The sequence below is a fragment of the Heterodontus francisci genome, chromosome X (genome assembly GCF_036365525.1).
Source record: "Heterodontus francisci isolate sHetFra1 chromosome X, sHetFra1.hap1, whole genome shotgun sequence".
In the NCBI taxonomy this organism is placed as follows: domain Eukaryota; kingdom Metazoa; phylum Chordata; class Chondrichthyes; order Heterodontiformes; family Heterodontidae; genus Heterodontus; species Heterodontus francisci.
Window position 1 is genome coordinate 15,446,391 of NC_090421.1, and position 12,741 is coordinate 15,459,131.

At 45.4% G+C, this 12,741-nt stretch overlaps 1 protein-coding gene across 1 annotated transcript; it reads left to right on the top strand.

Moving 5' to 3' along the window:
• Positions 1 to 2,117: 2,117 nt before the first annotated feature.
• spryd4 (SPRY domain containing 4) lies at positions 2,118 to 10,828 on the top strand. Its single transcript, XM_068025036.1, has 2 exons — positions 2,118 to 2,272; positions 7,777 to 10,828. Exons 1-2 carry the CDS (start codon positions 2,176 to 2,178, stop codon positions 8,313 to 8,315), a joined length of 636 nt encoding a protein of 211 aa, XP_067881137.1. The 5' UTR covers positions 2,118 to 2,175; the 3' UTR covers positions 8,316 to 10,828.
• The last annotated feature ends 1,913 nt before the right edge of the window (positions 10,829 to 12,741 follow it).

The window sequence follows — 12,741 nt, forward strand, 5'->3', positions numbered from 1 at the left end:
CAGCACATAGTCCTGGACCTTGGAATGTGCCAGTCTGCAACACTCGGTCGTGGACAACTTTTTGCGCTGGAAGACCAGCAAGTTTCGGGCAGACCAAAGGGCGTCTTTCACCGAATTGATGGTCCTCCAGCAGCAGTTGATGTTTATCTCGGTGTGCGTCCCTGGGAACAGCCCGTAGAGCACAGACTCCTATGTTACAGAGCTGCTTGGGATGAACCTCGACAAAAACCACTGCATCTCTTTCCACACCTGCTTTGCAAAGACACATTCCAGAAGGGGGTGGGCAAGAGTCTCTTCACCACCGCAGCCACCTCGAGGGCAGCATGTGGAGGGGGTGACACTCCAGGCGTGCAGGAAGGATCTGATGGGAAGAGCCCTTCTCACCACCAGCCAAGCTACATCTTGGTGCTTGTTTGAAAGTTCTGGTGATGAAGCATTCTGCCAAATGACTTTGCAGACCAGTGTCTGATGGATTGGTGGTCAAAGGTGTTTTCCCGCAGAAACTTTCCCACGAAGGATAGGTGGGATGGCACGGTCCAACTGGATGGAACGTTCCGCGGCAATGTGACCAGACCCATCCTTCGCAACACCGGAGACAGATAGAACCTCAGCACGTAGTGACACTTGGAGTTTGTGTACTGGGGGTCCACGCACAGTTTGATGCAGCCGCACACGAAGGTAGTCATCAGGATGAGGGCGACGTTGGGTACAATTTTCCCACCCTTATCCAGAGGTTTGAACATCGTGTCCCTCCGGACCTGGTCCATTTTGCATCTCCAGATAAAGCGTAAATGGCCCGGGTGACCGCCACCGTGCAGGAGTGGGGTATGGGTTAGACCTGTGCCACATACAGCAACAACGTGAGCGCCTCGCACCTGATGACCAGGTTCTTATCCATAATGGACGGCACAGTGGCACAGTGGTTAGCACTGCAGCCTCACAGCTCCAGGGACCCGGGTTCGATTCTGTGTACTGCCTGTGCGGAGTTTGCAAGTTCTCCCTGTGACCGCATGGGTTTTCGCCGGGTGCTCCGGTTTCCTCCCACTGCCAAAGACTTGCAGGTGATAGGTAAATTGGCTGTTGTAAATTGCCCCTAGTGTAGGTTGGTGGTAGGGAATATGGGATTACTGTAGGGTTAGTATAAATGGGTGGTTGTTGGTCGGCACAGACTCGGTGGGCCGAAGGGCCTGTTTCAGTGCTGTATCTCTAAATAAAAATAAATGGGGAGAGATCACTGCTCCCACATGCTCAGTTTATTGTGTACCCTGGCTACTCGCTCCTCCCAGGTTTTGGTGCAGGCCCCGGCCCTTCCGAACAATATCCCCAGCACCTTCACGTAGTCTGACCTGATGGTGAAGGGGACAAAGGATTGGTCAGCCCAGTTCCCAAAGAACATGGCCTCGCTCTTGCCGTCGTTAACTTTGGTTCCCGAAGCCAGTTCGAACTGGTCACAGATGCTCTTCAGTCTGCAAACGGACAGAGCATCCGAGCAGAAGACGGCGACGTCGTCCATGTACTGGGAGGTTTTACCTGAGTGCCTCCGCTGCCTGGGATTGTCACCCCTCTTATGCTCGCATCCTTCCTAATAGACTCAGCAAACAAACAAGACCGGGGAGAGAGGACAGCCCTGTCTGACTCCAGATTGGATCGATTCCCACCCATTGATTGAGACTGCGCCCCTGATGTTTGTGTAGAGCAGTTTGATCCAATTGCAGATTCCCTCCCCCAAACCCCATTTTGGAAAGCACGTCCATCATGTAGGTGTGCGATATCCTGTCAAAAGCCTTCTCCTGGTTCAAACTCGATCGCCCTTCCTCTTATTTGACCGCAACAGGGGTTTATTCCTTTTAAACAGTGGTTGTACTTACCACCTCAGTGAGTGTTTTGTCTTTTAACTTTAGCGTGATTGTGAAAGAACCATTAAAACAGACTGTTTTAAAAAATAAGCCACACATTCACGCACACGCTTGCTCGAGAATCACACACACATAAACAGATTAGAGAGTGAAAAATAGATTTGTGGTCAGATTTGGCAGGAGAGACGATTGTGACCCCTCCTCACTACACCCACCTCATCAATGCTGTGATTTCCCATGAGTTGGAGTGATGACTGAATCACGTACTCTCCACATAGCTGTCACGACGCTCTCTACATGCTCCTGGCCTTGTGTGAAGATGGCGGCGGTTTGTAGACTGTTCCGAGGAGTTGGAGCAGGGCGATTGCTGTTGCTGGCGAGGCGGTTGCCGAGCGACCGGGACACTGCCAGGCGGTGTAGGTATTGGCCTTCGAAGCATAAAAATCTTTGAATACTCGCTGTTTGGGCCGAATTTAACCAGCTGCATCGAAGCGGCTCTGGTGGGGTGAGGGGTGTGGAGGGTAGGATTTGAAAATGGCGCCGCCGGGTCGGCGAGCAGACATGTTGCCGTCTCTAGGCGATCTGGTCAGAAAGCAGGTAAACAATGAAAGCAGCGACTTACACGGTAGTGGTGGCTCGGCAATTAGTGATAATTAACTGGCTGCCAGGATCTTACCAGTGGTGGACGAGCCCCAGTGCAGCAGACGGAGCCTGGCGCAGGACAGAAAGCCAGCGTGGTCACAATAAAGTCTCCGTCTTTTACTCTTCCCTGGCTGCTCTCTTGTCGGTACAACTCCCACTCACCACATTGCTGCTGCTGCTCCTGGCTCTGAGAGTAATGCTGGTCCCTTGGTCTCCTCTCTCCCATCCACCCAAGCTTTAATTCTCCCGACCACAAGTTCCCAGTCTCCCTCTCTGCCCCCGAGAGACTTAATCTCCCAACACCAAGCCCGTGCTCTGCTTTCCCCAGTCACCTCCTCGTTCTCCTGCCTGAGCCCCTTTCGTCCTGAACCCCATCTCTCTCTCTCCCTTTAAGTCCCTAGTTAACCTCTCTTCCCATCACTATTTTCTATTTTCCCTCTTCTCCCCAACCTGCAGCTTTCCCTCCCATCTCCCCACACTGAGCCTGAGGACAGAGTTGGTGACAAATCTTTGTACTTCACACAAGAACTAGGAGCAGGAGTAGACCATGTGGCCCATCGAGCCTGCTCCGCCATTCAATACGATCATGGCTGATCTTGGGCTTCAATTCCACTTTCCTGCCTGCTCGCCATATCCCTTAATTCTGTGCGAGACCAAAAATCAATCTATCCCAGCCTTAAATGTATTCAATGATGGAGCATCCACAACCCTCTGGGGTAGAAAATTCCAAAGATTCACAACCCTTTGAGTGAAGTAATTTCTGCTCATCTCAGTCCTGAATGATCGGCACCTTATCCTGAAATTGTGTCCCCATGTTCTAGATTCCCTGACCAGTGGGATCAATCTCTCAGCTTCTACTCGATCAAGCCCTTTCACAATTTTGTATGTCTCAATTAGATTGCCTCTCATTCTTCTAAGCTCCAGAGAATATAGACCCAATTTACTCAGCCTTTCATCAGAGGACAACCACCTCATCCCAGGGACCAATTTAGTAAAATTCACTGCACCGTCTTCAGTGCAAGTATATCCTTTCTTAAATGTGGAGACCAAAACTGCACACAGTATTCCAGGTGCAGTCTTACTAAAGCCCTGTACAATTTTAGGAAGATTTCTTTATTCCTGTACTCCAATCCCCTTGCAATAAAAGGTCAACATGTCATTTGCCTTCCTAATAGCCTGCTGCACTTGCATGTTAACTTTGTGCGTACCCCCAAGCCTCTGAACATCAACACTTACCAGTTTCACACCTTTTAAATATTATGCTTTTCTATTTTTACGACCAAAGTGAACAACTTCACACTTCCTTACATATACCTTACATATAGGGCCAATCAAGGATAGTAGTGGGAAGTTGTGTGTGGAATCAGAGGAGATAGGGGAAGCGTTAAATGAATATTTTGCGTCAGTATTTACAGTAGAGAAAGAAAATGTTGTTGAGAATACTGAGATACAGACTACTAGGCTAGATGGGATTGAGGTTCACAAGGAGGAGGTGTTATCAATTTTGGAAAGTGTGAAAATAGATAAGTCCCCTTGGCCAGATGGGATTTATCCTAGGATTCTCTGGGAAGCTAGGGAGGAGATTGCAGAGCCTTTGTCCTTGATCTTTATGTCGTCATTGTCGACAGGAATAGTGCCGGAAGACTGCAGGATAGCAAATGTTGTCCCCTTGTTCAAGAAGGGGAGTAGAGACAGCCCTGGTAATTATAGACCTGTGAGCCTTACTTCGGTTGTGGGTAAAATGTTGGAAAAGGTTATAAGAGACAGGATTTATAATCATCTTGAAAAGAATAAGTTCATTAGAGATAGTCAGCACGGTTTTGTGACGGGTAGGTCGTGCCTCACAAACCTTATTGAGTTTTTTGAGAAGGTGACCAAACAGGTGGATGAGGGTAAAGCAGTGGATGTGGTGTATATGGATTTCAGTAAGGCGTTTGATAAGGTTCCCCACGGTAGGCTATTGCAGAAAATACGGAAGTATGGGGTTGAAGGTGATTTAGAGCTTTGGATCAGAAATTGGCTAGCTGAAAGAAGACAGAGGGTGGTGGTTGATGGCAAATGTTCATCCTGGAGTTTAGTTACTAGTGGTGTACCGCAAGGATCTGTTTTGGGGCCACTGCTGTTTGTCAATTTATAAATGACCTGGAAGAGGGTGTAGAAGGGTGGGTTAGTAAATTTGCGGATGACACTAAGGTCGGTGGAGTTGTGGATAGTGCCGAAGGATGTTGTAGGGTACAGAGGGACATAGATAGGCTGCAGAGCTGGGCTGAGAGATGGCAAATGGAGTTTAATGCGGAAAAGTGTGAGGTGATTCACTTTGGAAGGAGTAACAGGAATGCAGAGTACTGGGCTAATGGGAAGATTCTTGGTAGTGTAGATGAACAGAGAGATCTTGGTGTCCAGGTGCATAAATCCCTGAAGGTTGCTACCCAGGTTAATAGGGCTGTTAAGAAGGCATATGGTGTGTTAGCTTTTATTAGTAGGGGGATCTAGTTTCGGAGCCACGAGGTCATGCTGCAGCTGTACAAAACTCTGGTGAGACCGCACCTGGAGTATTGCGTGCAGTTCTGGTCACCGCATTATTGGAAGGATGTGGAAGCTATGGAAAGGGTGCAGAGGAGATTTACTAGGATGTTGCCTGGTATGGAGGGAAGGTCTTACGAGGAAAGGCTGAGGGACTTGAGGTTGTTTTCGTTAGAGAGAAGGAGGAGGAGAGGTGACTTAATAGAGACATATAAGATAATCAGAGGGTTAGATAGGGTGGATAGTGAGAGTCTTTTTCCTCGGATGGTGATGGCAAACGCGAGGGGACATAGCTTCAAGTTGAGGGGTGATAGATATAGGACAGATGTCAGAGGTAGTTTCTTTACTCAGAGAGTAGTAAGGGCGTGGAATGCCCTGCCTGCAACAGTAGTAGATTCGCCAACTTTAAGGGCATTTAAGTGGTCATTGGATAGACATATGGATGAAAATGGAATAGTGTAGGTCAGATGGTTTCACAGGTCGGCGCAACATCGAGGGCCGAAGGGCCTGTACTGCGCTGTAATATTCTAATTCTAATACTCCATTTGCCATCTTGTTGCCCACTCACTTAACCTGACTATCTCTCTTTGTAGCCTCTCTGCATCCTCCCCGCAGCTTGCCTTTCCACCGAGCTTTGTATCATCTGCAAACTTAGATACATTACTCTCTGTCTCTTCATCCAAGTCATTAATATCGAGTGTAAATAGCTGAGGCTCCAGCACTGATCCTTGTGGCATCCAGTGCCTGCCAACATGAAAATGCCTCATTTATGCCCACTTTCTGCTTCCTGTCTGTTAACCAATCCTCTATCCGCGCTAATATATCACTCCTAACACCATGAGCCCTTATCTTGCCTGTTAATCTTTTATGTGGAACTTTATCGAGTGCCTTTTGAAAATCCAGGTATACTACATCTACTGGTTCCTCTTTATCCTAGTTACACCCTCAAAAAAAAACTAATAAATTTGTCAAACAGGATCTCCCTTAAGTAAAACCATGCTGACTTGTTCAAATCATACTATGCTTTTCCAAGTGCAATGTTAAGACTTCTTTAATAATAGTTTCCAGCATCTTCCCAACGACTGATCGGCTAACTGGCCTGTAGTTCCCTGTTTTCTCTACCTTCTTTCTTGAAAAGCGGTGTAACATTTGCCAACTTCCAATCTGATGGGATCATTCCTGAATCTAAGGAATTTTGGAAAATCATAGCCAGCACATCCAGTATCTGCAGCAATCTTTTTTAGAAGCCTAGGATGTAGACCATCTGGTCCCAGGGACTTGTCAGATTTTAGTCCCTCAAGTTTCTCCAATATTTTTTTCTGGCTGATAACAATATCCTTAATTTCCTCACTTTTTAGCCCCTAGAATTCTGCCTATTTCTGGTATGGAACTTGTCTTCTACTGTGAAGACAGACACAAAATATTTATTCATTGCCTTTGCCATTTCCTCATTCCCCATAATGATTTCTCCTGTCTCTGCCTCTAAGGAACCAACGTCCACTTTAGCTACTCTCTTCCTTTTTCTGTACTTATAAAAGCTCTTACAATCTGTTTTTATATTGCTGGCTAGTTTACTCTCATTCTGTTTTTTCCCTTTTTATCAACTTTTTGGTGGCCCTTTGCTGGTTGCTAAAACACTCCCAATCCTCAGACTTGCTACTATATCTTTGCAACATTGTAAGCCTCTTCTTTTAGTCTAATACTCTCCTTAACTTCCTGAGTGAGCCACGGAGGGTCTTTCTTGAGTTTTTGTTGTTGAACAGAATGTACTTTTGTTGAACTGTTGAATTGTTTCTTTAAATGTTTCCCACTGTTCATTTATTGCCGTACCTTCCAGTCTATTTACCCAATTAACCTTAGCCAGTTCTCCCCTCATACCTTCGTAATTGGCTTTGTTTAAGATTCTTGTTTGTGATTGAAATATGTCACTTTCAAATTTAACATGAAATTCAGTGGTATGATCACTATTTCCCAGTGGATCTTTTACTATGACATTGCTTATTAACCCTGCTTCATTACACAATATGAGATCTAAGGTGGCTTTATCCCTAGTCGGTTCTACAACGTATTGCTCCGAGAAACTGTCATGAAAGCATTCTACAAATTCATCTTCTAGACCACTGTTGCCAATTTGTTTGTCCCAGTCTGTATGCAGATTAAAGTCCCCCACAATTAATACATTACCTTTTTTTGCATGCTACAATAATTTCCTGTTTAATGTTCTGTCCAATAATATAACTACTGTTAAAGGGCCTGTAAACTACCCCCACCAATGTTTTCTGGCTCCTGTTATTGCTAATTTCCACCCAAACTGATTCTACTTCATGATCTTCTGAGGTCAGATCCCTTCTTATTAATGTCCTTATGCCATCCTTTACTATCAGGGCTACCCCTCCTCCTTTGCCTTTCGGTCTGTCTCTCCGAAATATTGTGTACCCTGGAATATTCATTTCCCAACCTTGATCTCCTTGTAACCATGTCTCGGTAATGACAATTTGATCTAGATCATTTACCTCTATTTGTGCCACCAGTTCACCTATCTTATTACAGATGCTTCGTGCATTCAGATAAAGGAACTTTAATTTCATTTTTTTTTACCTCTAATTCCTACAATGACCTTATTTGCCAATGTACAATTTTTGTTAAACACTCTGTCCCTTCCTAAAAGGAATTGCTTCCCACGGACTAACTGGGAATGTCTGCTTAAACAACGTCTTTGGTGGAGCAGTGTGTAGCATTGTTTTTCCATTTATAGATCTAAATTTCAAACTGGATGAGAAGACAGCCCACAGTTGCTTGGACCTTTTCAAAAAAGAGACAGGAGTCATCTACCGCATGATAGGTATTGACCCAAGCAAAGTGCCAAAAAACCCTGAGCGCTTCAGAGAGTGGGCGGTGGTCTTGGCTGATGTGACTCTTTTAACAGGAAGGCATTACTGGGAGGTGACAGTGAAACGGTCACAGGAGTTCCGAATCGGGGTAGCAGAGACAAACATGTCACGAGAAGAATGTATTGGTGCCAATGACTGCTCCTGGGTGTATGCCTATCTCCAGAGGAAGTGGTACTCCATGACTTCCAGTGAGATGGTGCCAGTTGACTTCTTTGGAAAGCCTGATCGAGTGGGCTTTCTCCTGGATTGTGAAGGCGGGAAGCTCAGTTTAATAGACATTGAAAAAGCTGCTGTCGTTAGCACAATAACAGCTGAGTTCAGAATGCCACTCGTTCCAGCTTTTGCTCTGTGGGATGGGGAGCTCTTAACACATTCAGGTGTGGACATACTGCAAGGCATCTGAATCCCCCTGGCCTGCAAGTCAAGGTGCCTGTTATCTGGACTTCATTCTGTTCACTGTGTGTTGATCAGTCGCTTTTAAGGAATCGGTTGCATCCTATAATCTGGCTCTAGACAAAACTCAGCTCTTTCAACATGCTTTGAAGCAGAGTTATCCTTTTGACCTCTCAAGGCATAACTTGCAGCCCATGTTCATATTCTGTCCAGCTGTGAGTAATATGTGATTACTGCTGTCATTGTGATCCAAATAATCTGCTGAGGATACGCAAAAAACCTTTCTTGTATTTAAAATGTGGAAGAAAATTTTGTAAAAAGACACTTTGGTTCTTGTTGACAATGCGGCTGAGGTGAAAGATCAGCTTCAGTTTCTTGTTGCCCGTGTTCCGACTCCAGTCTTGTCAAATTCTCCATGTTGGGTAATTACATCACCAGTTCTCAAAATGCCAAACATTAACTAAGAGGAATCCTGTTAACTCCAGTTCAAGGTTTACATTTTGTCGAGATCGGCTGGATCTGGATCAAGGCTTAAGAGATAAATAGAGCGACAAAGGGTCTTGGAGCTATAATTGAGTATTCTGCGTGTTGTACTCTAATATTTTATTAAAAATTTATGTAACAACAACAATAACAGCAGCTTTAATGTAGTAAAATATCCCAAGGCACTTTACAGGAGCATTATCAAACAAAATTTTACACTTTATCCATATAAGGAAATAGGACTGGTGAGCAAAACAATTGTCAAAGAGCTAGGTGTTCAGGAGCTTCTTAAAGGAGGAGAGAGAGGCGGAGAGGTTTAGGGAGGAAATTTCAGAGTTTAGGGCCCAGGCAGCTGAAGGCACAGATGCCATTGATGAGAGTAATTAAAATTGGGGATGTGCAAGAGATCAGAATTGGAGGAATGCAGAGATCTTGGAGGGTTGTGGGGCTGGAAGAGGTTGTAGGAATAGGGAGGGGCGAGGCCATGGAGGGATTTGTAAACCAGGATGAGAATTTTAAAATCGTGGTGTTGCTGGACTGGGAGCCAATGTAGATAAGCAAGCACAGGGGTGATGGGTGAACAGAACTTGGTTTGAGTTATGACATGGGCAGCAAAGCTTTGTTTTAAGTTAGTGTTTTGTTTACATAGGGTGGAAGATGGGAGGTCAGTCAGGAGCGTGTCAGAATAATCAGGTCTAGAGGTAACAAAGGCATGAATGTGGGTTTTAGCAGCACATGAGCTGAGACGGGGCAGAGTCGAGTGATGTTAGAGATGGCAGTCTTACTGATAAAATATGAGGTCGGAACCTCATCTCAAGGTTAAATAGGACACTGAGGTTCCAAACAGTCTGGTTCAACCTCAAATGGTGGCAAGGGAGTGGAGTTCATGGAGCCGAAGGCAATGGCTTTGGTTTTCCCAATGGTTAACTGAAGAAAATTTCTGCTCATCCGGTACTGGATGTCAGGCAAGCAGCGTGACAATTTAGAGACAGTGGAGAAGTGGTTGAGCAGGTCAGTAGCTGCAGAAATATCATGATTGGGATTTTGAAAGTGTCATTCAAGTGACTTGGAGAATTTTTTCCAGGGCCAGGCACAGATGAAGAAAATGGTATGTGGATGGAGAGGGATACAAGAAGGTAATCAGAGATGGCCTTATCTGTGATTGACATGATTGGAGTAGCAAGGTCCCGTGCAATGGCAAGGTCAGGGGGGTGGCCATGAATATGGGTTGGAGTGTTTATATGGAGGGAGGACAGGATGCAGTGCAGTCAGGAGAGAGGCATGACCGTGTCCACTGTCGGTATAACTTTGGATAGGACTCCTCATCAATTACAGCCATGTCTGCATCAGAGCTATGTACATCAAACTTGGACTGGCCTTTGCATTTCTTTCATATGTATTTGCATTTCTTTGCCCTCGTGGTGAGATGCCACTGCTGGGGAATAGAACATTTTCCCAGTTCAAGCACAGTGTGCCCATCAAACATTGCAAAGCTTCTTCAACTCTTTCCCAATCTCAAAGGAACACTGCTTGCTGCACCAACATTGACACCTTTTCCTATTTCTCACTTTAACTATCATTAACCCTGCCTGAATGACATTGCTAGTCAGTGCTGCAGAATCTGGATTGATAACTGCTCAGACTAACTTAACATTGAGTTGTTACAGCTGGCACATGGAGGATACTTGCTTTCATCTCATCAGCCCAGGCTGGATTTGAACCTAGGGCCCTGAGCTAAAAAGCCAATGTTTAATGCACTTCGCACTTGGTCCCTTGCATTTTCTGTGGCCCTTGGCCCTGTGCATGGTAGTCTTCCTATTACCTCATCCTGTTAAGGCTGGGGCTGAGAGATTTTACAACGGCCAGACAGGATTTAATACAATATTTCCATTACAACCTCTGGTTGGACCTCCTTGGGTATGCTGTGCCATTGTGCACAGCGTTCTATCTGTGTTAGTTGTTTTCACACCTGAGGGTAACAGGCTCGAAGTAAAAGTGGTACCATATGCTCAACTTTAACTGTACATTGTGAAGATGAAATAAAAGGATTACCTCTTGAACTAAAGTGTGTCCATTCTGTTTATAAACTTGTTGATTTAAAACTAGAAGCACAGTGCCCAGGTGTCTCTGGTAAATGCATAGAGCCATTCAGACCAAAAAGGAAACTGGCATTTATATCACACTTCGTCCCATCTTCAGGATATCTAAGCACTTCATAACAAATAAGTTACTTTTTGGAGTGCAGTCACTATTGATTTATGGGCAAATGCAGCAGCCAGTTCTGCACAGCAAGATTCCACAAACAGGAATTGCAGTGAATGACTGTTCAGGGATAAATCATCAGCTCACCAGGGCTAACTGATCCTCATCGAAAGGTGCCATGGGATGTTTTTGCATCCACTTGAGAGGGCAGATGGAGCATCTCAGAGAGGCAGGACACTTCTGACAGTGCAGTACTCCCTCAGTGCTGCAATAAAGTGTCAGGCTAAATTACATGCTCAAGACTCGAGAGTGGGACTTTGCACCCATAATCTTCTAAATCTAAAGTAAGAATGCTGCCACTGAACCAAGTGCGATCCTACGCTCTTTGGTCTGTGCTGAGTTAGCTGGAGCTGGGGGACAAGGATTGCTGCAGCACCCTTAGGCTAATAGAAAAAAATGGGCTTCCGTTCCTGACCACTAGTGGATCCTATTGGAAAATTGCATTCAGATCAAGAGCTCATGAAGGGCAATAATAATCCATTTATATTAAATTCCATTTTAGATTAAGCTCTATAGTGTAAAACCTAAAATTAACAGTATGCAAATGCAGGTGACAGTGCAGAAGTAGCCTAATTTCTTAGTCATTGTGTATTTGTAACTAACCATAATTATCTTTCAGTCGTACAGAGCTGTGGTCAGACCCCATCTGGGGTAACTGCATTCAGTTCTGGAAGGATATACTGGCCTTGGAGGAAGTGCAGCGCAGATTCATCAGAATGATACCTGGCTAAAAGGACCAAGTTATGAGTACAGGTTACGTAAACTGGTTTGTATTCCCTTGAGTTTAGAAGGCTGAAAGGTGATCTGATCAAGGTGTTTAAAATGTTAAGGATTTGATTAGATATGGAGAAATTATTTGCTCTGGTGGGGGAATTCAGAACAAGGGCTATCCCCTCTGGACATGGCTTATGACTCCTGTTGGGAACCTGGGCACAAACACAGCAGGGCTACAACGAGAGACATACTGCCACAAGGAACATTATCAAGCAACACTTCCAATGCCTGGACCATTCTGGAGGAGAGTTGCAGAAGAGTCAAGAGCAGGTATCCAGGTTTGTGGTTGTCTGCTGCATGCTCCATAACTTTATCATGAGGTACCACCCCTTATCACCACCTGGGCAGCAACAGGTGCAGGAGGAGGGAAGGGACCATGAACAGGAGGAGAGGCATCAGCCACTGCCATTTGCTACCAGACCTCTTGGGAGAAGCAACTCATTAAAGAGCACTCCACCTGAACCATCCCCACCAGATGTTCCACAATCCTTACCACTTTCCTTCTGATTGTCTTTCTCCTGTCCAACCTCATTGGTCTTGCCCTCCCTTCACTATAAATGTAAACACTAACACCAAATCCAGAACAACAAAAATTATCAAACAACTCGATTCCATCTGTGTCTAATAATTAAATGCCATAATTATGAAGCACCCTCGCACAAGCTCGTGGTGCCTGTCTTGTGTTCTCCTTTCCCTATCCCGGTGCTTCTACAAAGTGTTTCCCTTGTGCCTACAGCTTGGGAGATGAAAGACTGCTGAGCTTCCATTGAGGACCCTTCAGATGGCCGTGGTCAGCCACCTCAATCAGCTCTGGGTCTTGAGGGTAGGATTGGGTTTGTTTGTGATACCCGCATGTTCGAATACATAGTCTAGGCTCACGCATGGAGTGTGGCCATTTGGACAAGGTGGGTGGAGGG